This window comes from Elephas maximus, chromosome 19, assembly GCF_024166365.1.
Source record: "Elephas maximus indicus isolate mEleMax1 chromosome 19, mEleMax1 primary haplotype, whole genome shotgun sequence".
NCBI classification, from domain to species: domain Eukaryota; kingdom Metazoa; phylum Chordata; class Mammalia; order Proboscidea; family Elephantidae; genus Elephas; species Elephas maximus.
Genome location: NC_064837.1, coordinates 56,194,650 through 56,221,605, shown reverse-complemented (window position 1 = coordinate 56,221,605; position 26,956 = coordinate 56,194,650). Strand labels below are relative to the sequence as shown.

Genomic DNA, 26,956 nt, shown 5'->3' with positions numbered 1-26,956 from the left:
AACCAGCGTTGGCATGCTGAGGCAAAGCATATCAGATTCTTCTGTGCTCTACCATCAAGACAACCTGTTTGCATTTAACATATGCGTTTAAGCTTTTTAGGAATTGGTGCAATAAGAGAATGTGAACATGTCAAGAACTTTTCAGATACCATTATTACTAAATGTAATTTTGTTGTTAACAAATGTTTAGGATAAGTCTTTCAATGTTTTTGCTTTAAATTGAAAGCATGTCTGTTCAATTGCAAGTCTCCGTTTTTTATATATCACCAAGAAGACATTGCTTGAGTTCATGTTATACCTATGCCAGTTTATGTAGCTTCAAGTGTAATTTTTAGTGTTTACATTTCAAACTGGGATCTTGGTTGGTTACATTAGTCAGTATACCACTGCCACTGCTGAAGGACCAAGTTTTGGAATGCACGGTGTTACAGACTACAAAGCAGAGCAAACAAAAGTTGATCCTAACATATGCCATCCTTCTGTGTCATTTTATGGCTGTTTTGTGTTTTTTCCCAGGTATTTATTATTGTTAATTACTTACTTTTTCTTACATTCTATTGTAAATAAAGTACAAAGCAATCTTCTTTCCAAGTGTAGCTTCCTCTCTCTCTCTCTCGATCTCTCCCTCTCTCTCTCAGCTATTCTGCAAGAGAATGTTAGCAATCGTGAACCTGTGGGTTGATGAGAAGGAAGCCATAGAGGAAAGAGGAACAAGCCAATGGCCTTGACTTAGACCCAGTTCAAAGGAACTTGTGTGCAAGGAAGCCTGGCCTGCTAATAATACCTTTGAGGCCAGGGCTCTTGGTAGGAAAAGGCTGGGTGCCAGATTTAATTACTTGTCCATAAAATACACATGGTGAATCTATAACCCAGTGGGACACACATATATTAATTCATCCATTCATCCAAATGAGCCCTTGGTTCCCCCTGAATGGTGGCCAAGAGAAAGTGCCCTGAAGGCACCTACAGGACCACCACCCCAGTGGGACACCAGATTCTCTCCACTGAGGAGCAGGCCAGACTTGAAGGTGAACGTAAACTGCTCTGATGTGGTTTCTCCACCTCAAGTAGCCCCTGTTGCTCACAGAAGGGCCCTTTGGGAATGGATAGGGCAAGGACAGAAGTGTTTTATTGCCTTTGTTCATTAGTCGCCTCAGAGATGAAGCAGCAAAACACCCCTCACTTCACACTCTCCTCTCAGTCCTGAAACTACATCAGCAACCACATCGTGTGCTCAAATCTCACTGGATCAGGCCACAGCCTCGTAGAACAATACTCTGCGACTAGGCTTTTTACACTGAAAATGTTCCCAAAATGATGTAACATCAACCCAATTAACTAAAACATGCTTGCTTTTGTAGCTCCAACTTCACCATGACCACCCCCATCCTGCCTTTTAATTCTCTATAAAAAACACAAACTTCCTACACACATAGCTGGCTGACTTACAGCCAGCAAACTTGGGCACAGCCAGTCTGGGTGTTTATTCCCAGGGCCAAACCATAAACCTGTTGCCGTCAAGTCAATTCCAACTCGTAGCGACCCTATAGGACAGAGTAGAACTGCCTCACAGGGTTTCCAAGGAGCACCTGGTGGATTCAAACTGCCAACCTTTTGGTTAGCAGCCTCAGCTCTTAACCACTGTGCCACGAGGGCTCCAGGGCCAAAGGTGTTAAATATATGTGTTTGTAATGACCCCAATTTCCCACTATGGCTTTTAATCAAGTCTTACCTTTTTTGGGCATAACTCTTAAACTTCTGAATACCTATATTTTCTAAAATTTCCTTGTTTCGTCCATAACATTCTACTTGGGGGTTCTTAACTCCAGCTACACCTTGGCCTCTCAAGTTCAGGATGAGTCTTTCCTTCTCCATACCCTGTCCTGAAATATCTCTATATGAAAATGTTGCTCAGACCTGAATCTGTGTGTGTGTGTTTCACTCAGTGTTTTTGTTCCAGGCAAGCCCTGTTCTCAAGGTTGTTACGTACATTCTCTGCTTACTTATTGGCCCTCTGCTATCCCATGCTCCCATATTCCTTTATGTATATATATTTTTTCTCCTTTTTCTATAGCATGCAGCCTAGTAGGATATCCCTTTGAAATCCAAAATTTTAACTAATTTCCTGCTTCTCAGAAAGTTGGAAATGGGCTAGTATTTTGCCCCAGTGCTGATGCTCTCTTGCAGCATTGAGTGCTGGACCTAATATGCAGCCAAAGGAACTGGACGTGGTCTCTTGTCCCGCTGAGTCTCGTGGTTCAGTGCAGCATCGTTGCTGGGCTGGATTACACACGTGGAGTTTAAGGGATAATTATGTTTAGCTATAAGTACCCACCATCTTAAAGTTCTTTTTTTTTTTTTTTAATTAAAATCTACAATATGGACCCAAGGATGTGAACTTTATTTTCACCATCATTTAGTAATTTAGGATTTGCTCCTTCTTCTGTGGAAGATAACTCACAGACACATAAACATTCTATGAAAAGCTTCAAGGATTTTGAATTATTTTATAAACACCTTTACATTTGATATGCAGCGTATATGTCATATTTCGTAGCTGCATAATGTTTCATTGGGTAAAAAGATCCATAATTTTACCCTTCATTATTTGGCACTTAAGTTATTTTCTGGATTTTGCTCTATAGGGTCACTATGAGTCAGAATCGACTTGACAGCACTAGGTTTGGTTTTTGGTTTATAGACCGCTGTTAGGAAAATCTTTGTAACAGGGTTTGCGTCTTCTTCTTAATTACTTATTTAGGATAAATTTCCAGAAATTGGATTACTGGGTCAAAAGATATGAATATTTTTACTCCTTGGGTGTTTGTTGTCAATGTTCCATACGAAGAAAAGTGTGCCAATTTATAACACCACTGACAACATATGAGTAAGGACATGTCTTTTTAACAAGTAATTGCAGTTTTAAAAGTTCACTATTCTCAACTTGTTAGGCAATTGTTGTTGTGTGCCATCGAGTCAATTCTGACTCATAACTACCCTATAGGACGGAGTGGAACTTCTCCATAGGGTTTCCAAGGCTATGAACTTTACAAAAAGCAGACTGCTGCATCTTTCTCCCGCGGAGCAGCTGGTGGGTTTGAACCACCGACGTTTCAGTTAGCAGCTGAGCGCTTTAGCCACTGTGCCACAGGAGCTCCTTTGTTAAACAATTGCTAACATCCAACTCCCATATAAGCCCTTTGTTAGTTTAATGTATTCATATGGCAAATATCCTTTCTGGGGGCATTAATGGGCTGGAGGGAGAGCCTAGACACGAAGAAGCACTCAGACTTGTTTAGACGTTCATTGCCTTCTCTGGCTGATCAAACCAAAAACATTGACTGGCTACTGCAGAAAGAAGAAAGAAAAAAAAAAAAAAAGCCTAATTTGAGCATAAGGAACTGCATTTAATTGAATAAACAAACATCAATTCTAAGTCATTTTGTTTTCACGCTTTCAGGGATAAACATTAAATGTGCCTTTACCTGAAGTGTTCCTGTAAACCATGAAAGAAGTGCCAGGGAGTTTTGTTTTGTTTTTTAACCAAGAATCAGAGTAAAAATTCTCATTCATTGTTATTTAGAATCAGCGATTCTCTGATTCTGCAGAACCTTGGTGAGGACAGCAGAGCCCTTCCTGTCTCTCATTTAATTTCTTGGAAAGAGTGTGCTGATTGATTGCATGTCTGCTCCAGAAAGGAAGATGTGAACAGCTTGGGCCATGTAAGAGCCATTCCTGGGAAGTAGAGCATTCCCCGCAAGGAGAACATTATGGTCATTTCTCACACAAAACAAGGACAAGGTATAAAAACAACCCTCCAAATCGTTTAGAACTTCACTGCAGCCTTTACTTTTGCTGTTGTTTGTTTTAACTTTTGATTTTGAAATAATCATAGATTCATAGGAAAGTATGAAAAAGACATACAAGGAGGTCCTGTGTACCCTTTTCCCAGCTGACCCCAATGGCCACAGCTTGCATAACTATAGCACAATATCACAGCTAGGAAGCGGACATTAGCACAACCCATAGAGCTTGTTAGGCTCGTACCAGTTTTACAAGCATTCACGTGTGTGTGTGTGAGTGTGTGTAGCTCTATGCAATTTTATCACCCGTGTAGCTTCATAGGAGCCTTGATGGCACAGTGGTTAAGAACTTGGCTTCTAAGCAAAAAGTCAGCAATTTGAATCCACCAGCCACTCCTTGGAAACCCTGTGGGGCAGTTCTACTCTGTCTTTTAGGGTCGCTATGAGTTGGAATTGACTCAGTGGCAACGGGCTTGCTTTGGTCTTGATAACTTCCTGGAATCAACACGTTCAAGATACTGAACTGCTCCACCGCTACAGGGCTCCCTTATACAACTCCTTTATACCTACGCTTGCCCCTGCCCGCCCCCCCCCAAAAAAAAACTCTTTACTTTTAAAAACAATGAAATATTTCACTGAGGCAAACAGTCATCTCATTTTTTCTCTGCTATTACATATTTATCACAGGCTCCCAAACATTTTAAAGCTTATTTCAGGGGAAAAACATCTGATAAGCTGATAAACATAGATGCTCTATTGTGAGCTGCATTAGAAAACAGCAGGGCAGCCTGTGTGATGTTGGAACGAGTCACTTCATCTTTCTGAGCCTTCATTTCTTCAAGTGTAACAATGACGACAACAATAATAACAGGTGGCATGTATTAAATTTGAACAACAAACGTGTAAAAATAAAATTAGGAGTTGGTGATGGAAGCTGCTGCCGAAGAATCATGAGAAAAAGAGAGCATACAGGAAAATGGAAGCAGAAACTCCAGGAGAAAAAGCAGGTAGCTCATGAGAAAGACAGGGAAGATGCCATTTGCTAGTTCTCTAGAGTTCTATCACTGCATGAAGCTCGTTTAATTTTGAGTTAGCGTAAATGAGTCTCTGTGCCTTTCAACCACAGGAGCTAGCCAAAAGCATGAATAAAAAAAAAAAAATAGGAGTACTTTAAAACGTTCTTTCTAGAAACAGGTTTGCCAGAGGAAACAACTGTAAAGAATGCAACTTCCTGGGTCCCTTTCTTGGATTCCAACAAACCTTGATAATATCCCAAGTAGAAAGAATGACACTTCACGTGAGCGTAACAGAAAATGTTGTCTCTGCTTGACAAGAACTGTGCACATGAAGTCAGACCTGAAAAACCTGCTTTGTTTTCCTGCAAGCCGGTTGTAAAAACAATTATGCTTTGCTCCTGTGAGGAGAATTAAATGATAGTGCTTGGATCATTAAAAAAAAAAAAAAAAAAACCACCCGGCTAATGCAGATTGTCTGGTGGGTCAATAGTGTATCATATACAGATTCTTTTGGGCAGCTGATCTATAATTGTCAAAATTTTTATAATTTTATAAAACTTTCTCTTTTTTCTGACATGCTAGGTCTAATTGACATCTAAATGAAAAAGCTTTTTTAGCATGGAAAGCTACACTGCCCAACCTGACGGTGGACTTTTGAGAGAGGTCTGATTAACACACAGAAGTTTAACGAGAAAGGTCAACATTTTGGTATTTGAATTTGCTCAGCAATACCACTGCCTTAGCTGAAAATCTTCAATGATTCCTTTTAAATAAAATTAAACCCAGAGAAGCATACCTATCTTAAAAACGAGTCTCCTCAAATCTTCAAAAACTTGGGATTTTGAATAGATCACACTGGCTACAGATTGGACAAAGGCAAGCGTAGGCCCAAGGGAGCCCAAAAAAAAAAAGGGAGCCCAGGCTACTGCTTATTTGGCATCTCAAACTTGAAACAGTCAAAATAGAACTCTGGGTCTGGCCTCCCCCAGCCACTCCCTGAAAATCTCTTTCCCCCTGCCCAGTCCTCCCCACCTCAGTAAAGAACACCTCAAGCCACCTGGTCACTCAAAGCAAGCATCCAGGACATGCCCTCGATTTTTTTTTCACCACTCACATTCAATCCATCAACTATCTTGTCAAATCTACCTCCAAATCGCATCCTGAACTGGTCCATGTTCTTCTATCTCCACTATTACCATCTATCATAAACCACCGTCATCTCACATCTAGACAACTGCTACAGCCTCAAAACTGGTCTTTCTGCTCCTAATTTTATCCTCTGTGCCATTCTGCAGGAGCCCAGGTGATCTTTTCAAAACAGAAATCTTCTTGTTAATCAAATCTCAACAGAAAGGTCCCACCCTCAAAGAGGCTTTTCTTGAGCAGATTGCCCCTCCCCCCCCCCGGACTGTGAGCTCTTTGGGAACAGGTACCTTATCTGTCTCGTTCATTGCTGAATTCATAGCTCCTAGGCACTCCTCAGGAGTCCCTGCGTGGTGCGAACGGTTAACATACTCAGCTGCTAACTGAAAGGTTGGAGGTTCGAGTCCACACAGAGGTGCCTTGGAAAAAAGGCCTGGTGATCTACTTCTGAAAAATCAGCCCTGTGGGACACAGTTGTACTCTGACACACATGGGGTCACCATGAGTTGGAGTCGACTTGACAGCAGCTCGTAACTGGCAAAAGCACTCACTGATACTTGTGAAACAAATGAATGCATTGACACAGTTCCCACCTGAGGGATGAGGAGAGGAAGTACCAGCAGTTTCTGGCCAGGTCAGGAGCCCTCTCCTGCTCCTAGTTCACTCCTGATCCCCAGCGCAGTGACTAGAAACTACTTCCAGTGGCCAGACCTTTCTCCAGGCTGTTTATTCATCCATCTGCCAGCTCTCACCTTTCTAGTACTGTGGTCACTGCTTGGACCCCTGGTGATGAGTAGTTACCCAAATTGTTCCTGAAGATTGTTGGGTTCTTGTGGACTCTAAACTAAAACTCTGACCGCCCAACTAAAACTTCCTCAGCATGGGTCTTCTCTCCCACTATCTGTCCTATTACAATTAAATAACAGGGGTTTGCTGAAGCTCAAATTCTAAATACTCCTGTTTTGGGCACTCATTGGGCAGGTGCTAGCATTGGGTGGAAATATATGCCTCAAATTATGACAAAAGACCTTACATTCTTGCTCTATCGCCAATTTCTGCCGTGGATAAACCATCTTCAGGCGTGTCTGCCTGAGTTCTGGTTACAGTCTTCAATTCATTAATGTGATCTGTGCATTTATCTCAAAGGTGTTTTGAGCTTCTAAAACTGGAAAACATAGTTGCTGTCAAGCCAATTCCAACTCATAGCAACCCTATAGGACAGAGTTGAGCTACCCCATAGGGTTTCCAAGGAACAGCTAGTGGATATGAACTGCCGACCTTTTGGTTAGCAGCCAAGTTCTTAACCACTGCGCCACCAGGGCTCCTTTGAAGTATCTTAGACCTTATTTAAAAACCACCACAGCTTCCACATAACACAGAGATTTGGTGAAATACAGATACACACACCTACCTTCCACCTTATTTGCAGAATGGTCCTTCTATAAATATTCTTTGCACTTACTATGACTCACTTACTTACATAGCACTTACTATGATCCACTCATGCCATGTAAATGCCGCCAACTGTCAACCTTCCATGAAAGATCCATAATGGATAACATTCTCCCTTTTGGCTACAGGCAGGCATCCCTTCATACCCATTATATAATTAGACTTCTTCATTGTATATTTACCACCTGGTTCTATTCTAGGAATTGAATGTGAAAAGTGATATCTTCCCCTAGTCTTCACAGCCAGACAGCATAAACATGAAAAACAACCCAGAAGAACATCCACAGCACACAGTATAACGTACAGGGTCACAGCTGCTTTTGAAGACCATCCCTTGCATGTCTCCAACCGGTATGGATAGCCAGATTCTGTTTCTGCTCATTGACCTTGATTGATGCATCTCGGAGGTAAAATACTTTGACCCATTCCTAGCTTAGACTAGGTTGCGTGAGACTCCTAGTTCCTTCATTGCAGCTGGTGTTCCTCCCACAAAGGATTGCAGCCTCCTTCTTCAATAGTTTGCCAAACTTATACTGAGGTTTACAGAGGAATATGCAAGTGAATCAGAATGCTCCTTAGAAGGGAGGATGGTGAGATGTCATCTTACATACTTTGGACATGTTATCAGGAGGAACCGTCCCTGGAGAAGGACATCATGCTTGGTACAGTAGATGGTCAGTGAAAGAGAAGAAGACCTTCAACAAGGTGAATTGGCACAGTGGCTGCAACAATGGACTGAAGCTTAGCAACGATTGTGGGGATGGCGCAGGACCGGGCACTGTTTCCTTCTGTTGTACATAGGGTCACTGTGAGTCAGAACCAACTCAACAATACCTAGCAGCAACATGCAGCTCTAGTTTTCTCAACCAGTAGGTCTTATTTTAGTCTAACAGGTCAAGATTACCTCTTATTTACTACGATGGCTTGCAACGTAAGTTTGATTTATTCAACAAACATTTACTAAATTCATTCTACTGGCAACTAGGCAAGCTGTCTTAGGCATTTAGTGCTGCTATAACAGAAATACCACAAGTGGATGGCTTTAACAAAGAGAAGTTTATTCTTTCCCAGTCCGGTAGGCTAAAAGTCCAAATTCAGGGCGCTGGCTCCAGGAGAAGGCTTCCTCTCTCTGTTGGCTCTGGAGGAAGATCCTTCTGATGCATCAGTCTTCCCTTGGTCTGGGAGCATCTCAGCATAGGAACCTCAGGTCCAAAGGACACGCTCTGCTCCCGGCACTGCTTTCTTGGTGGTATGAGGTCCCCATGTCTCTATACTCACTTCTCTTTTATATTTCAAAAGAGATTGGCTTAAAACATTATCTAATTTTATAGACCTCATCAATGTAACTGCTGCTAATCCATCTTATTACATCATAGTGATAGGATTTACAACACATAGGGAAATCACATCAGATGATAAAATGGTAGACAATCACACAATCATACAAGGGAATCATGGCCTAGCCAAGCTGACAGATATTCTTGGTGGAGACAATTCAATCTATGACAGCAACTAACAACAACAACCAATCAGGCACAATGCTGGTGCCAGAAATGCAAAGATGTAAACTTGTCCATTCAATGTCAAACAATACATTTTCACTAAGTGCCTGCTATATGCTAAAAAATAGGGACGAGCTCGCAGGTGCATATGGCGGGCGGGGGTTCCCTACCCTCAAGGAACTTATGACAAGGTAGAAAAGACTAGGCAAATGTGCAAAGAGATAAATAATTACTAACTGTGATAAAAAGGAAATGAAAAGGACGTGGAGTTAGAGAATGATGGAGAAGACTTGCATTAGAGAAGGTGGACAGGAAGGTCTCTCTAACAATGGTGTCTTCATCATCTCTCACCTGAATAACTACAGGAACTACAATAGCCTTCACCAGCTCTCCCTGCTTGTACCTCAGGGCATTTGCACTTGCTTCTGAGAATGCTCTTGCCCCAGCTAACCACATGATTAGCAGTTTCATCCCTTCAAATCTTTACTCAAAAGACATCGTCTCAAGGAGAGCTTCTATAGTCATTCTAAGATGTCACATACACACACCACTATCCCTCTCCTCCCACGTACCCACACTTCATTTTCCCTTTCTGAGCTTTATTTTCCCCTCCTTATCGCTTATCACAATGTAAGTTACGAAGCATAATAATGAAACACATCTTCCTGAACTCACTACCCAACCTAAGAAATAAAATATTATCAATACCTATTCTATAAAAAACTCATTGCCATCGACTCAATTCCAACTCATTGCGACCCTGCAGGACAAAGTAGAACTGCCCCACTGGATTTCCAAGGAGCATCTGGTGGATTCAATCAGCCAACTTTTTGATTACCAGCCAAGTTCGTAACCACTGCGCCATCAGGACTCTGCCTATTCTATAAAACCAAACCCCTTGCCGTCAAGTCAATTCCAATTCAGAGCGACACTGTAGGGCAGAGTAGAACTGCCCCATAAGGTTTCCAAGGGGCAGCTGTTGGTTCAAACTGCCAACCCTTTGGTTAGCAGCTGAGCTCTTAACCACTGCACCACCAGGGAATATTTCAAGAAACTACAAAACTATCAACAAAATTTACTGCCTATTATGCGACAGGAAAAAAGAACAAGAAAACTGTTCATGTTCTTATAGGAAACAACCTACAAGACATATTATTTAAGTGAAGAAAGGAAAGGGCAGTGCAATGGGTGTACTATGCTTTCATTTGTTTAAAAAAAGGGGGGGGGCGAATACACACACACACGTATATATGACTTGTATGTATTGAAAATCTACCCAAAATGTTATGCAAGAATTTCTAACATGGATCATCCCTGGGAAGGGGAACAGTGCGGCTGGAGATTGGGTTGAGTTTACATTGTGTACCCTTTTTACATTTAGAATTTTGAGAATGTGTAACCCATCCAAAAAAATAAAATACTTTAAAACCTGTCTCCAGTCCATAATCCTTTCTAGAGCTAAAAGTAAGAGTCAGAACTTGTTCCAATTAGCATCCATAAGAAGTTCAGTTGCATTCTTAATCTGGCTGTTCTTTTCCTTGTCTTAAGGTTTCCTGGTGGCATAGCAGTTAAGTGCTATGGCTGCTAACCAAAAGGTCAGCAGTTTGAATCCATCAGGTGCTCCTTGGAAACTGTATGAGGCAGTTCTACTCTGTCCTATAGAGCTGCTATGAGTCAGAATTGACTCAATGGCAGTGTTGTTGTTTTTTTTTTTAAGGTTTCCTGGGAGTCAGGAGGGCAGGGCTCAGCCTCTACTTCTCAATGCAGGAGACTTCTGGATTCTTCTTCCTACTGTAGCTCCCTCAGGAGCTTTCCACTTGACCCAGACTCAGGACTTCAGAAAGTTAACTCCTTTCCTCTTTTTTAGACTTTGGGGTTTTGATCCTTCCCTTCCCATGCAGCTAACCTTGATTCCTATACTTGCTCTTCGAAAATACGAAGTTGTCCAGGATTTTTATTTTACTTGGATCCACAATCAACACCCATGGAAGCAGCAGTCAAGAAATCAAACGATGCGTTCCATTGGGCAAATCTGCTGCCAAAGACCTCTTTAAAGTGTTGAGAAGCAAAGATGTTACTTTGAGGACTAAGGTGTGCCTGACCCAAGCCATGATATTTTCAGTCACCTCATAGGCATGGGAAAGCTGGACAATGAATAAGGAAGACAGAAGAGGAACTGATGGCTTTGAATTATGATATTGGTGAAGAATACTGAATGTACTATGGACGGCCAGAAAAATGAACAAATTCGTCTTGGAAGAAGTACAGCCAGAGTTCTCCTTGGAAGCAAGGGCGACAAGACTTCCTCTCACATACTCTGGACATGTTATTAGGAGGGACCAGTCCTGGAGAAGGACATCATGCTTGGTAAGGTAGAGGGTAACCAAAAAAGAGGGAGACCCTTGATGAGATGGATTGACACAGTGGCTGCAACAATAGGCTCAAACATAGCAAAAATCGTGGGGATGGCAGGACTGGGCAGTGTTTTGTTCTGTTGTACATAGGGTTGTTATGAGTCGGAAACAACTTAACAACACCTAACAAAAATAACAACATACTTCTTCTTAAAGTGCAAGTATAGCTGTGGTGGTTTTCAAAGTGTGTTCCAGGAACCCCTGGGAAACCTAAGATCCTTTCAGATGTTCATGAAGTCAAAACTATTTTCATAATAATACTGAGATGTTATTTGCTTTTTCGGTGCACCGTAGAGCTGTCTAGAAGCTACACGCTGTGTGATGCCACAAGTGATTCCAGAAGCAGATGTGAGAATCTGACAGTCTTCTATTGAGCCAGGCGTTAAAGAGGTTTGCGACAATGTACAATGCCACACTTCGCACTAAACTATCTGAGTTTTTTACCATTTTTAAATGAAGTAAGAAATATTTTCTAAATTCCTGTTTTAATTTCTAATACAATAAATATCTATAGATATAATTCATGTAAATCAAAGCTCTTTGGGGGTCAATAATTTTTAAGAATGAAAAGCAGTCCTGAAACCACAAAGTGTAAGAATCCCTATTTTAGTGTCTTGAAGTTGAAGACATGGGAAGGCACAAATCCAATATTATGAGTATGCTTTCACTTAAGTGGTAGAGTTAGACATTCATTCACTGTTGTTAATTGCCGTGTAGTTGATACTAAGTGTGGCAACCCCATGGAGTCCCTGAGTGGTGCTAATTGTTAAGCATTCAGCTCCTAGCCAAAGTGTTGGCAGTCCCACCCAGAGGCACCTCAGAAGACAGGCCTAGCAATCTGCTTCTCAGATGTCACAGCCTTGAAAACCTCAGAGAGCAGTTCTGCTCTGCACATGAGGTCACCATAATGAGTTCATTCATTAGTCCAACATAAATTTATGGGACAGACACTAGTGATAAAAACAGAGTTCCTTCAAAGAAAAAACCATAAAATGAGGGAGTTACATGAGTAGGTAGGTCATCCCAGTGCTTGGTGACACATGTTACAATAGCACTGGTGCCATGAAATCACTTAATCCAGTCTTAGAGAGTTAGCGAAGACTTCTGGAGATGTCTAGACTGAGAACTGAAATATGGGAAGTATGTACCAAACAAGGTTCAGTTGAGGAGTTGATTATCTGTGCTGGGAGGGACAGAAAGTTTTCCCATAGGTTGAAATCGTAACACAGTGTTGCTTTTCCAGCTACAAAGAGACCACACATTTTCAAAGTCAAATTTCTTGGTCACTTTGAAAAAGAAAAAAAAAAAAAAAAAGCCTGTTAGCGTTATAAGAATTTACTGTATTTGTTTCCTCCACAATAGCTGAAGGAATATTATCTTTTTTTGAGTGTCGTAATGGTGTGGCAAGGAGACTTAGGGGAGCACCAGTTAAGCTCTTGGCTGCTAACTGAAAGGTGAAAAGTTGGCAGTTTGAACTCATCCAGCAGTTCCATGGGAGGAAAGCCTGGCAGTCTGCTCCCATAAATATTACAGCCTAGAACTAAAACCACTACCAAAGCCCACTCTTCGACAAAGATTACACTGGGTTATAAAACATAATATACTACTTGTGAAGAGTGTGCTTCTTAGTTCAAGCATATAAAAAAAAAAAAAAAAAAAAAGCATATACTCGAGACCAAATGGGTAGCTACTATTCAGAGTCAGGATAAGAAGTCAGCAAGGGACAGGAGCTGGTTGGATGGACACAGGAAATCCCGGATGGAAAGGGAGAGTGTACTGTCACATTATAGGAATTGCAACTAGTGTTACATAACAATGTGTAAATTTTTGTATGAGAAATTAACTTGAGCTGTAAACTTTCTACCTAAAACACATTTAAAAGAAAAAAAAGGGATTATTAGAAACCAAATATAGACACCTCACCTTCAAAGAAGAAAAAAGAAAAGATTACAGCCTAGAAAATTCTATGGGACAGTTCTGCTCTGTCATGTAGGGTCGTTGTGAGTTGAAAATTGACTCAATGGCACCCAACGACAACAATGTTTTGGTGATGAAGAAACTCCACACATAAGGCCATCCATGTGGAGGCTTAACCTAAACGGATGTGGAAGCATTTTGTGACACAAGGTACATTTCAGTTTGTTTAGTAATTGTCCATTTAGATGGTTTCTCCCTAACAGCATGCACACCTTCACTTTTAGTTTTCACATTATTATTGGAAACCCTGGTGGCATAGTGGTTAAGTGCTACCGCTGTTAACCAAGAGGTCAGCAGTTGGAATCCGCCAGGCACTCCTTGGAAACATTACGGGGCAGCTCTACTCTGCCCTATAGGGTCACTATAAGTTGGAATCGACTCCATGGCAGTGGGTTGGTTGGTTTGGTAACAGACCTTACCGATGGTGCAGAGACAAGGAGAGACAGTGACAACCCCTGGAGACCTGACAGGCCACAGCTATTTTGTTGGGTTTGGAAAGCTAGTCAAATCAGGCATTTCACTTAGGGAACAGCAAGCAGCACTGAACCGAGAGTTCATGTGAAGACAGGGAGTTCCTCGGCGGAGCAGTTAACAGGCTCGGTTGCTGACCAAAAGGTTGGAGGTTCAAGTACACCCAAAGGCACCTCAGAAGAAAGGTCTGGCGATCTGGGTTGCCAAGTCAGATCTACTCAACAACAAAACTGTTATCTGAAACAATTTTTTTTTTCACTCTGTCCCAGGAGGCCGTAATAGGAATTCCTAGACAGCTTAAAAAAATAACGTAAAATAAAAAATGTAGTTTATATTCAGCCACTTCCTAAACTCAAGCTTCATTCTCCCAAGTCTGTACATTCCAAGCGCCGCGGGAGATTCGGAGCCTTACAGGAAAGATTTTGTCTCCCTGCAAAAGGGAACACAGGCGGGACTCGCGGGAAGGTGTGGCCTGGGGAGGGGGAGTCTACGTGCATAGCCCAAGCCCCGGTCCTAGACCCCGCCCACTGACGTTTTCGCCTAGCCGCACGCCCCCTCCGCACGCCCCCTCCACCCGCCAGGGGTCGCAGGCTACGAGAGCCCGTTTCTCATTTGGCAAGTGTCCACCCTATTGGGCCCGTTGGTTATCGCGAGACAAAGCGCGAGGCCTGCCGGGAAGGATGCTCGGCCCTGCGTAGGTTTCCCCAAGATGGCAGCCCTGGAAGAAGAATTCACGTTGTCGGGGGTCCCTCTGGGCGCCGGGCCTGACGGACTCCTAGGCGTGGAACCTAGCGACAAAACAGACCAGTTTCTGGTGACAGACAGTGGCAGGACTGTCATCCTCTATAAGGTGAGGGCGGTAGAGTCGGAGCATCTCTTTTGCCACCTCGCCCGTTTCTGAGCGCGGAGCCGGAGGCTCAGTTTTCTCGGGTCTCCTTTTTCGGAAGGAGATTGTGGAGCAGGCTTAGCAGAGGGCCTGTTTGGCCTCTCCGGGACGCTGAATGGGGCCTAGAATCTAGAGGCGTGTTTCCAGGTTGTGGGCAGAGCGTCTGAGGGCACGTGGACTACACTTGGAAGTGAAGCCAGTACCTTCGCTTCGGAAAGGAAGCCAGTGCCTTGCTAAGATTCCTTTCTGGGGATTCTGTCACCCCAGCTACCCACCGAAGTGTCGAGCGAAAATTGGTTGGGTGGTAGAGGATGACAGTGACGGGGTGAAAACAGTGCATTAGTTTTGCAGGGTGAAAACAGTGGATTAGGCCTGCGTCTATACACCTCATCTCCCCTCTCTTTGGGGGAGAAAATGCTTTTTGTCTTTATTGATAGCGTGGTGGGGAATATTGAAGTTTAGGTGCCCTGTCGGTTTGCAACTCTGGTTCACGCTATTAAGTCAGGAGTTGAGTTCCCGCAAAGCCATACGCCCCGCCCCCTTTTCAGCCTAAGGTCTGACTCGGCGCGCCCTCTAACCAATTTTGCTTTTAGTGGTCTCTAGAAAACGTTCCGAAAAGCCTGGTGGCTCGGTGGTTAACAACTACCTTTGCTAACCAAAAGGTCGGCAGTTCAAGTCTACTAGGTGTTCCTTGGAAACTCTATGGGGCAGTTCTACTCTGTCCCATAGGGTTGCTGTGAGTTGGAATCGGCTTGACGGCAAGGGGGTAGACAGCATAATTTTTATGGGATCTACTGAACACATTTTTCTGATTCTTTAAAAACCTACCTGTCTACTTTGAAGATCTGGGAAAAGTTGTCAACAGTTCCCTATACTGTTGCTTGTTTTGACTCGTCTGATTAAATGATCCCGTTAGCTTTTACCTGGACTGTCAAGGGAATTTACAGCTTTGCAATTCCTGGGTAAGAAAACAGTAGCTAATTGAAATTGACACAATCCCAGCTATTTCTACCAAATTTCCCATGTCCCTGATCAAATTGTCTGTTCAATTTGGTTTTCAAAGGCGAAGTGGAAACAGTTTTAAAATTTACTATGGTTTATTAGCCAAGTTTTGTTACTTATTTTTTCATTTTAAGAACTTAGTTACATTTTCATTTTAAGTTTTTTTTTTTTTTGGAAAATTTGTTAAATGACAACTTCTTAATGGTGTCTTTTGTTTTGATTGTAAATTTAACGGCTTTTAATGTCAGAATTTGACTGTCTAAGTATTAAATGTTAATCTTAAATTTCATTAGGTGTCTGATCAGAAACCTTTGGGGAGCTGGTCAGTGAAGCAAGGTCAAACTATAACATGTCCAGCTGTGTGCAACTTTCAAACTGGAGAGTATATTGTTGTCCATGATGACAAGGTGAGTTTTAAAACCTTTATATAATAAGATATGTGACACAGAAATGAAATGTTGATTTATTAGCTGTTTGTATTTATTATGGAAACTCTGGTGGCATAGTGGTTAAGTGCTACAGCTGCTAACCAAAGGGTCGGCAGCTCAAATCCACCAGGCGCTCCTTGGAAACTCCATGGGGCAGTTCTACTCTGTCCTGTAGGGTTGCTATGAGTCAGAATCGACTGGACAGCACTGGGTTTGGTTTTTTGGTTTGTGTTTATTATATGTTTAAATGGAGAATGAGGAGCTCTGGTGATCCAAGGCCTGAGCGCCTAATTGCCAACTGAAAGGCTGGCAGTTTGAACTCACCCAGCAGCTCCTCGGGAGAAAGACCTGGCAATCTGCTCCATAAAAATTACAGCCTAAAAAAGTCTATGGGTCATCCATGAGTACTGTGCTTCTTTGAAAAATCATTTGTATAAGACCAAACAGTCAACATTTACTCAAAAGCTAAGACGAGAAGGCAAGGGAGGCAGGGAAACTAGATTACTGGAAACAGAACAACCAGAATGGAAATAATGAGAACATTGACACACTGTGAAAAAATGTAACCAATGTCACTGAACAAATTGTGTAGAAATTGTTAATTTGGAAACTAATTTACTGTGTACACTTTCCCTAAAAACACAATGAAATAATTTAACTAAAGAAAAAAACCCTACAGGCACTTCTGTTTTGTCACAAGGGGTCACTATGAGTCAGAATCAACTCGACAGCACCTAACAACAACAAATGGACAATGGGATATTTTGGATATATAACACATACATCAAATGTTGATTTATTAACTGTTCATGTTTATTAGATATTTAAATGGCAAATGGGGTATTTTTTAACTAGTATGTTTTGATTTAAGGTTTTGAGAATATGGAATAATGAAGATGTAAACTTGGATAAAGTATTTAAAGCTACAGTAAGTGTTTGGATTTTCCAACATATTTCCTTAACTTATGGGGGAAATGGAATGATTTGTAATGTAGTAGGTGTCATTTTATCTTAAAGACTCTGGGAAAGTAACCATAAAGATTATAACTGGTTCTTCATTCTAGTTAGCTTGCAATATATCTTGGTAACGTGTTTGACTTCATGAGTTAATATGTTAGGAAATACAGACTTTATCATTTACATGAGGTTGAGGATTTAAGTAATTCATGAATGAGGCATTTATAGTTATTTCCATGAGTTCAGATATTTAAGATAGTCCCTTATATGAACCAATGAACATCACTGTGCCCTACCTTAAAACAGGTAGAACAGACCCTGCAAATTCACATATTATACATTTTAAGAATGATTAATATGCTCTGAAAAAGATCCATGACTAGCTGTGCCCTTTCTACTAATGACCTAAAGTGTGTTAATTAACTTTTCTATAAAATGAGGATCTCAAACTAGGTTAATCTTGGAAGTTCCTTCCAGTTCTGAAAATCCAAATTCTAAATACAATTGGCCCTTTAAGAAGTAGCTCACAATACTGCTAATTCAGATGTATTGTAGTTGTCACTTGGACCCTTGAACTTCTACCCTTGCAAGTAACACAATCCTGAATTTTACACTGTGGAGTTTTTTTGACCCCACATAAAGTATTAACGTCTTTTTGTACACTTGCAGACATCTATCTTTGTATAATACCACAACTGCTTTGAACTTGGCACTAGTAGCTTTATTTGTACCTCCTGCCTCCAGTCACTCATACTGTAGATAGGAAGTTTTACCACTTTAGGACTTAACTGTCCATGAAATGAGTACATTAGATGAGCTAATAAGAGCAGCTGTTTATTGAAAATCTGTTATGCTTCAGGCACTTTTAGGTACTTCCCATATTCCTTTCTTGACAAATAAGGAAAATGAGGCTCAGAGAGTCTAAGTAACTTGGCGGTAGTGTTTTATTATAGCCTAACTTGTATAAGAGGTCAGCAGTTCGAATCCGCCAGGCGCTCCTTGGAAACTCTACTGGGCAGTTCTGTTCTGTCCTATAGGGTTGCTATGAGTTGGAATCGACTCAACGGCAGTGGGTTTTTGTTCTTGTTTTTATAGTGGTAACTTGTATAAAAACCAAACCCACCACCGTCTAGTCGATTCTGACTCATAGCAACCCTATAGGACAGAATAGAACTGCCCAGTAGAGTTTCCAGTGAGTGCCTGGCGGATTAGAACTGCCACCCTTTCAGTTAGCAGTCCTAGCACTTAACCACTATGGCACCAAAAGTGGAATTATATTTCAGTCACTTAGCAACTTTTATATTAGGTGTCTCCTATGTGTCAAGGAGTCCCTGGTGGCACAAACAGTTAAGTGCTCAGCTACTAACTGAAAGGTTGGTGGTTTGAATCCACCCAGAGCTGCCTTGGAAGAAAGTCCTGGCAGTCTGATTCCAAAAGATCACAGTCATTGAAAACCCTATGGAGCACAGTTCTACTCTGAAACACATGGGTCAAAATTGACTAAACGACATGTGGTGGTACTATGTGTCAGCCACTTAAGTTGTGTAGTGAGTTAATGAGTTTGAAGTATTACTACCCCTAAACCTGCTGAGAATTTTAGGTGTTTTTGTTGTTTTGCTGACGATGGTTGTTTGCATTGTTTTTTAGTTGACCGGTAGTAGAACCTGACAAAATAGTGATTAATGCTTGCAAATTCTGGAAGAAGAATTGTTCAGGTGGTGTAGTGGTTAAGTGCTATGGCTGCTAACCAAAAGGTCCACAGTTCGAATCCGCCAGGCACTCTTTGGAAACTGTGGTGTAGATCTACTGTGTCGTATAGGGTTGCTATGAGTCAGAATCAAGTCAATAGCAACAGGTTTTTTTTTTTTCGTTTGGTGGCAGAACCTGACAAAATGCTTGTAAATTCTGGAAGAAGAATTGTTCTGGACCCAAATGTGTATATGTATACATGTATATATATATGAGAAACCCCAGTGGCATAGTGGTTAAGTGCTACGGCTGCTAACCAAAGGGACGGCAGTTCAGATCCGCCAGGTGCTCCTTGGAAACTCTATGGGGGCAGTTCTACTCTGTCCTATAGGGTCGCTATGAGTCAGAATCAACTCGACAGCACTGGGTTTGGTTTTGGGTTTATATATATGTATATCACTGTGGCATGATCTCCAGCATATACTGTTAAGTGGAAAAAAAAAGTTGCAGAAAACTATATAGAATGCTACCTTTGAATACGAATATGCATGTAAATATTTGCTTATTGGAAGAAAAACACGTGGAAGGATAAACCAAAAATAAATAAAAGTGATTGCCTTTGGGAGAAGGCTGGGACAGGGTAGAGGAGATAGGAACGGAAGTTAGATGAGCAAATGTGTTTTGTAGATTTGACTTTGGAACCACATACAATTATAAAACAAAATGAAAACAAATCAGTCCCTTAAAAAGTAAATCTTCAATAAATGTTCTTATTCTATTAGGTGATAATTGTTTAAGAATAAAAATTAAAATATGGTTATGTTCTTACAGTTGGCAGCTGAGGTATATAGGATACATTCAATACAAGGGACAGAACCACTAGTGCTATTCAAGAAAGGTGCTGTTCGTGGTTTGGAGGCCTTGCTTGCAGAACCCCAGCAGAAAATTGAAACCGTCATCTCTGATGAAGAAATGATTAAGTAAGTTCCAATACCTGCAAGGGAATTTCTACCAAAATGAAAATTCACTATGTGTCTTTTGCATCTTATTTATAACATTCTTTGCCTTGTTCATAGATATTTTGGTTAAAAATTTGTCAAAACTAATGTAACTGAAAACCACTTACAAGACATTTGCCTAGGGAGCAAGATGGAGAAGTGAGTGAGTGCTCCCATTTATTCCGCCACCAACTAACCAGCTGAAAATGAGTTGAAAAAGGCAGACTGAGATCTCAGACCTCCAGGCAGCAGCTGAGGAATTGAAGAATCGGGGTGAGCCTAGAAGCGGGGAAGAGGAAGAACAGGGTCAGCATAGAAGTTAAGAGATCCTGCCGACTAACCTCAGGAGCACTCACTCATCACAGCCATTTTGGAATGGAGCTGGTAACACCCTAAGCAGGGAACACAGAGAAGGAGCTAGTCTGAGGAAGCACCAGCTGGATTTTGTTGTTTGGTGCTGTCAAGTCAGTTCTGACTCATAGGGACCCCATGTACAAAAGAATGAGATAGTGCCCAATCCTGCGCCATCTTCACAATCCTTGTTACATTTGTGTCCATTGTTGCAGCCACTGTATCAGCCCCATCTTGTCAAAGGTCTTCCTCTTTTTTGCTGACCCTGTACTTTATTAAGCATGATGTCCTTCTCCAGGGACTCATCCCTCCATCCAAAGTACACGAGGTGAAGTCTTGCCATCCTTGCTTCCAAGGAGCACTCTGGCTATATTTCTTCTAAGACAGACTTGTTCATTCTTCTGGAAGTCCATGATGTATTCAGTATTCTTCGTTAACTCCACAATTCAAAGGCATCGATTCCTCCCCCGTCTTCCTTATTCATTGCCCAGCTTTCGCATGCATATGAAATGATTGCAAATACCGTGGCCTGGGTCAGGCGCACCATAGTGAGGTGACGTCTTTGCTTTTTAACACATTAAAGAGGTCTTTTGCAGCAGATTTGCCCAATGCAGGATTTTTAATATATAGTTTTCCTTACTGCTGCTTCCGTGGGCGTTGATTGTGGATCCAAGTAAAATGAAATCCTTGACATCAGTCTTTTCTCCATTTGGCATGAATCCAGTTGTGAGGATTTTATTTCTTTATGTTGAGGTGAAATCCATACTGAAGGCTGTAGTCTTTGATCTTCATCAGTAAATGCTTCAAGTCCTCTTCATTTTCAGCAAACAAGGTTGTGTCATCCGCATATTGCAGGTTGTTAACAAGTCTTCCTCCAATCCCGATGCAGCATTCTTCTTCATGTAGTCCAGCTTCTTGTTGCTTGCTCAAAATACAGATTGAGTAAGTATGGTGCAAGCAGACAACCCTGATGCACACTTTTCTCAATTTTAAACCATTCATTGTCCCCTTGCCCTGTTCAAATGATAGCCTCTTGATCTATGTACAGGTTATGCATGAGCACAATTAAGTTTTCTGCAATTGCCATTCTTTGCAATGTTATCCATAATTTGTTATGATCCAGTCAGTCAAATGCCTTTGCGTAGTCAGTAAAACACAGGTAAAATCTTCTGTTCAGCTCTTTTATTTCATCTTTTTTCCGTTTGCTTTAGCTACTCTGCATTCAACAGCAAGTTTCAGAGTCTCTTTTAACATTCATTTTGGTCTTATCTTTCTTTCCTGTCTTTTTGATGATCTCTTGCTTTCTTCATGTTGATATCCTTGATGTCTCCCCACAATTCATCTGGTCTTTGGTCATTAGTGTTCAGTGCATCAAATCTATTCTTGAGATGGTCTCCAAATTCAGGTGGGATACTCAAGGTCGTATTTGGGTTCTCATAGCCTTGTTTTAATTTTCTTCAGCTTCAGCTTGAACTTGCATATGAGCAGCTGATGGTCTGTTCCACAGTCGGCCCCGGCCTTGTTCTGACTGACAACGTTGAGCTTTTCCATCCTCTCTTTCCACAGATATAGTCGATTTGATGCCTGTGTTTTCATCCACCGAGGTCCATGTGTATAATGTTATGTTGTTGTTGAAAGGTATTTGCAATGAATAAGTCAGTTGGTCTTGCAAAATCCTCTCATGCAATATCTGGCATTGTTTCTGTCACCAAGGCCATATTTTCCAACTACTGTTCCTTCTTCATTGTTTCCAACTTTTACATTCCAGTTACTATTAATTATCAGTGCATCTTGGTTGTATGTTTGACCAATTTCAGACTTCAGAAGTTGGTAAAAATCTTCAATTTCATCATCTTTGGCATTAGTGGTTGGTGCATAAATTTAATAATAGTCGTACTAACTGGTCTTCCTTGTAGGTGTATGGATATTATCCTATCACTGACAGCATTGTACTTCAAGATAGATCTTGAAGTACCATTCCTCTTCAATCTGTCATTCCCAGGATAGTAGTCTGTCAGTTTGTTGTACTGTGGTGGCTTGAGTGTTGCTGAAATACTGGAAGCTTTGCCACCGGTATTTCAAATATCAGCAGGATCACCCTTGGTGGACAGATTTCAATGGAGCTTCCAGACTAAGATAGACTAGGATAAAGAACCTAGCAGTCTACTTCTGAAAAAATAATGGCCGGTAAAAACCTTATGAATAGCAATGAACCATTGTCTAATACAGTGCTGGAAGATGAGCTCCTCAGGTTGGAAGGCACTCAAAATATGACTGGGGAAGAGCTGCCTCCTCAAAGTAGAAGACCAAAAACCAAACTCATTACTGTCAAGTCAGTTCTGACTCATAGCAACCCTATAGGACAGAGTAGAACTGCCCCATAGCTTTCCAAGGAGCAGGTGATGGATTCAAACTGTTGACCCTTTGGTTATCAGCCAGGCTGTTGACCACTGCACTACTAGGGAGTCAACCTTAATGACGTGGGTAGAGTCAAGCTTTTGGAACCTTCATGTGCTGATGTGACATGACTCAAAATGAGAAGAAGCAGCTGCAGACATCCATTAATAATCTGAACGTGGAATGTATGAAGTATGAATCTGGAAAAATTTGGAGTTGTCAGTAATTAAATGGAACACATTAAGATTGATATCCTAGGCATTAGTGAAATGAAATGGATTTTTTTTTTTTAAGGCGGCACAAATTGACCGTGAGAGTTTGCGGCCTGCTCAGCTGGGAGTGGGTGAAGGGGGAACATGGTACTGTGTGAGAGTGCTCTTGTGTCTCACAGAGGACCAAAACGGACAGGCACTAGAACCAGGAGGATTGGCAAGGGCAGCGGCATGAGGGGAGTACTGCAGACTGGCTGGCGCACAGGAGGCAGTCCCCACCCGTAGCAGGATACCTTGTGTGCTGTGCAGGAGCACTGATGAGGGATAAAGAGAACCCCTCACTGTAGTCACAGAAAAGTCGATCCCCACCACCTACATCAGCATTTGTAACCACCTAAAACCCCGCTCCTTTGAACATATATTGAAATCCAGAGATAAAGCATCCAGAACTCCTCAACCCAGAGCACCATGGCAACAATAAAGGCACAAATTCAGTTTTCTAAGAGATAATCAGAATTTCCCAGACCTGAGCAGAAAACCAAGCCTTCAAATACGGGAAACTACACAAATCCCCATCAAAAGAGCCACAAAAAGATAACGGCACCATAATCCTAAAAAATTCTTGAAAACCAAAAGCAAGGAGAGAATTCTGAAAGCAGCAAGAGAAAAATGCAATTTAACATAGCGAGGTCTTTCATGAGAATCAGCATTTTCTCCCCAGAAACTCTAGAGGCCGGAAGACAATGGAATGACATGTATAAAATGCTGAACCAAAACAATTGCCAACGAAGAATTCTTTATCCAGCAAAGTTGTTGTTCAGAAACAAAGGGGAAATCAAGACATTCACAAGCAAGCAGCAACTGTGGGAATTTGCCACCACCAGACCAGGTTTGCAAGTATTACTCAAGAGAGTACTCCAGATGGAAAGTCAAGAGCATTAAGACAGAAATACAAACTTATCAAATATAGGTTGTATAATGATGTTAGTGGAGACACCTAACAGAAGTGAGGGAGGAATTTATCAGAAATAGATTTATTATGTTAAGGTTGTATGTTAACTGTTGCTCATATGTTAAATGTTGTAGTAATTGTAAATGTTGTAATGCAGCATATGTGGTAACCACTAAGAAATGGCCAAGAAGAAACATTCAGAAGAAAAGAAAGAACTTAAAGTCTCCTCCTGGGAAAGCATCCAAACAGAAATATCAGAATAGTAAAACAAGGAAGATAAAAACACTCAAAAAATAACAAAATGAATGATGTAGACATTTTGTCTTCAGTGATAACCTTAAACGTAAATGGGTTAAACACCCCAGGCAAAAAGCAGAGAGTGGCAGAATGGATAAAAAAACGTGATCATCCTTTTGCTTTCTTCAAGAAACATACCTTATACATAAGGACACAAGCAGACTAAGAACAGAAGGATGGAGAAAAATATTCAATGCAACAATAAACAAAAAGAGCAGAGTGACTATACCGATAACAGATAAGATAGACTTTAAATCAAAATCTGTTACAGGAGATGAAGAAGGTCATTACATAATAGTAAAAGGGTCAATTCAGCAAGAAGACATAAGTATAAATACATATGCACTGTCTTAATTATCTAATGCCACTATAACAGAAATACCAGTAGTGGATGGTTTTAACAAACAAGTTTATTCTCTCACAGTCTAGGGGGGCTAGAAGTCCAAATTCAGTGTGCCAGCTTCCAAGTAAGGCCTTTTCATTCTGTTGGCTCTGGAGGAAGGTCCCTGTCATCAATCTTCCCCTGGCCTAGGAGCTCCTCAGTACAGGGGCCTCTGGTCCGGAGGATATGCTGCACTCCTGGAGCTTCTTTCTTGGTGGTACAGGTCTCAATGTCTCTGTACTCGTTTCTGTCTTTTACATCTCAAAAGAAATTGACTTAAGACAATCTAATCTTATAGATTGAGTCCGGCTTCATTAACATAACTGCCTCTAATCCTGCCTCATTAACATCATAAAGGCAGGATTTACAACACATAGGAAAATTATATCAGATGACAAAATGGTAGACAGTCACACAATACTGGGAATCATAGCCTAGCCAAGTTGACATACATTTGGGGGGACATAATTCAATCCATAACATGCATCTAACAGCAATGCACCAAAATACATGAAACAAATACTGCCCAGTATGAAAGGAGAAATAGAGTATTCCACAATAATAGTAGAGGACTCAAAGCACCACTTTCAGTGATAGAACATTTTAAAAAGAAAATCACTAAGAACATCGAGAACTTAAATAAAACCATAAGCAAATTGGATCTAACAGACATATTTAGAACACTCCTTCTAGCTTCAGAATAATACACATTCTTCTCTACCGCACGTGGATTATTTTCCAGAATAAACCATATGGTAGGTGACAAAACAAGTCTCAACAAATCTGAAAAGATTGAAATCATGCAGAGCATCTCCTCTTACCGTAGTGGTATGAAGCTAGAAATCAACAACAGGATAAATAAGGGGAAAAAAATAAATACATGAAAACTAAGTAATACATTACTAAAAATCTGTTGGGTCATAGAAGAAATCAAAAGCGAAATTTAAAAATTTCTATAATCAAATGAAAACATATCAAAACCTTTTGGACACAGCAAAAGCAGTACTCAGAAGGAAATTTATAGTAATAAATACCTACATTAAAGAAGAAGGATCCAAAATCATTAACCTAAACAAACAACTTGAACAAATAGAAAAGGAAGAGCAAAAAAAGCCAAAAGCTACCAGAAATAAATTAAGAGCAGGGCAGAAATAAACGAAATTGAAAGTAGAAAAACAATTGAAAGAATTAATAAAACCAGAAGTTGGTCATTTGAAAGGATCAATAAACTAGACAAACCACTGGCTAGACTGACAAAAGAAAAAAAACAGAAGAGGCAAATAACCAAATTGAGAAATGAAATTAGCAACATTGCAACTGATCCAACACAGACGAAAATTTATACTCCAGCACATTTGAAAACCTACATGAAATGGACAAATTCCTAGAAACATACTACCTACCGACATAACACAAACAGAGGTAGAAAGTTTAAATGGAGACATCACAAAAGAAGAGATTGAAGATGTCACGAAAAAACTACAAAAAAAAAAAACAAAAAAAAAGGACCAGGTGGCTACACTGGAGAATTCTACCCAAAATTCAGAGAATTGACACCAATTCTCAACCTCCTCAGAAACGTAGAAGAGAAAGGAACACAACTGAACTTTTCTATGAAGCCAGCATAACCCTGATACCTAAACCAGGCAAAGACATCACAAAAAAGAAAATTACAGATCGATATCCCTTATGAACACATGCAAAACTGTCCAACAAACTTCAATATACAAAAAAAAATCATACACCATGATCAAGTGAGATTCATACCAGGATTATAAGGGTGGTTTAACATCAGAAAGTCAATCAGTGTAATCCTCCACATAAATAGATAGGTGCCATTGAGTCAGTTCTGACTCATAGTGACCCTATAAAACAAAGTAGAACTGCACCGTAGAGTTTCCAAGAAGCAGCTGGTGGATTCGAACTGCTGGAAAAAAATGCTGAAAGAGAAGAGCCAAGTAGGAGGACTCACAGTCTGTGATTTTAAAACATGCTATACAGCTACAGTAATCAAACAGCCTGGTACAGGTATAAAAATAGTCACAGACCAATGAAAAAGAGTTGAGAGTCCAGAAATAAACCCATACATCTATGGTCAACTGATTTTTTGACAAGGGTGCTAAGTCCATTTGATGGGGAAAAAAGGAGTTTCTTCAGTAAATGCATATCTTCAATAAATTGGATTTCTGTATGCAGAAAAATGAAACAGGGTCCTTGTCTCACACCATACACATAAATTCAGAATGGATTAAGGACCTAAACTTGGAAACTAAAACCATAAAATTCTTGGAAGAACGACCAGGGACAACGCTGTCAGGCCTAGCTTTCACCAGTGGATTATGTAATAACAAAACATAGACACCAAAATACAAAATAAATGGACCTCATAAAAATTACAAAGTTGTTCATCAAAAGACTTTACCAAAAGTGAAAAAACAAGCTACCAACTGGGAGAATATCTTCAGAAACCATATACCTGACAAGAATCTAGTAACCAAAATATATATATAAAACTTCAACAGCTTAACAACAAAAAGATAACCCAGTCATAAAATGGGCAAAGGACTTGAATAGACATTTCACCAAAGAGAGCATTCAGATGACCACCAAACACATAACAAGATGCT

At 40.8% G+C, this 26,956-nt stretch overlaps 1 protein-coding gene across 2 annotated transcripts in view; it reads left to right on the top strand.

Annotated features, from left to right (window-relative positions):
- The first annotated feature begins 14,445 nt into the window (after positions 1-14,445).
- The window catches only part of NOL11 (nucleolar protein 11), a 43,327-nt gene continuing 30,816 nt past the window's right edge, over positions 14,446-26,956 (top strand). For both annotated transcript variants that reach the window (XR_007513997.1, XM_049859491.1), the window contains exons 1-4: positions 14,446-14,628; positions 15,960-16,073; positions 16,966-17,022; positions 19,572-19,720. Coding sequence is in view for 1 of the 2 variants with exons in the window: in XM_049859491.1 (XP_049715448.1) it covers positions 14,488-14,628; positions 15,960-16,073; positions 16,966-17,022; positions 19,572-19,720 (461 nt within the window). In the remaining variant the exon portion in view is untranslated. The remainder of the gene's footprint in view (positions 14,629-15,959; positions 16,074-16,965; positions 17,023-19,571; positions 19,721-26,956) is intronic.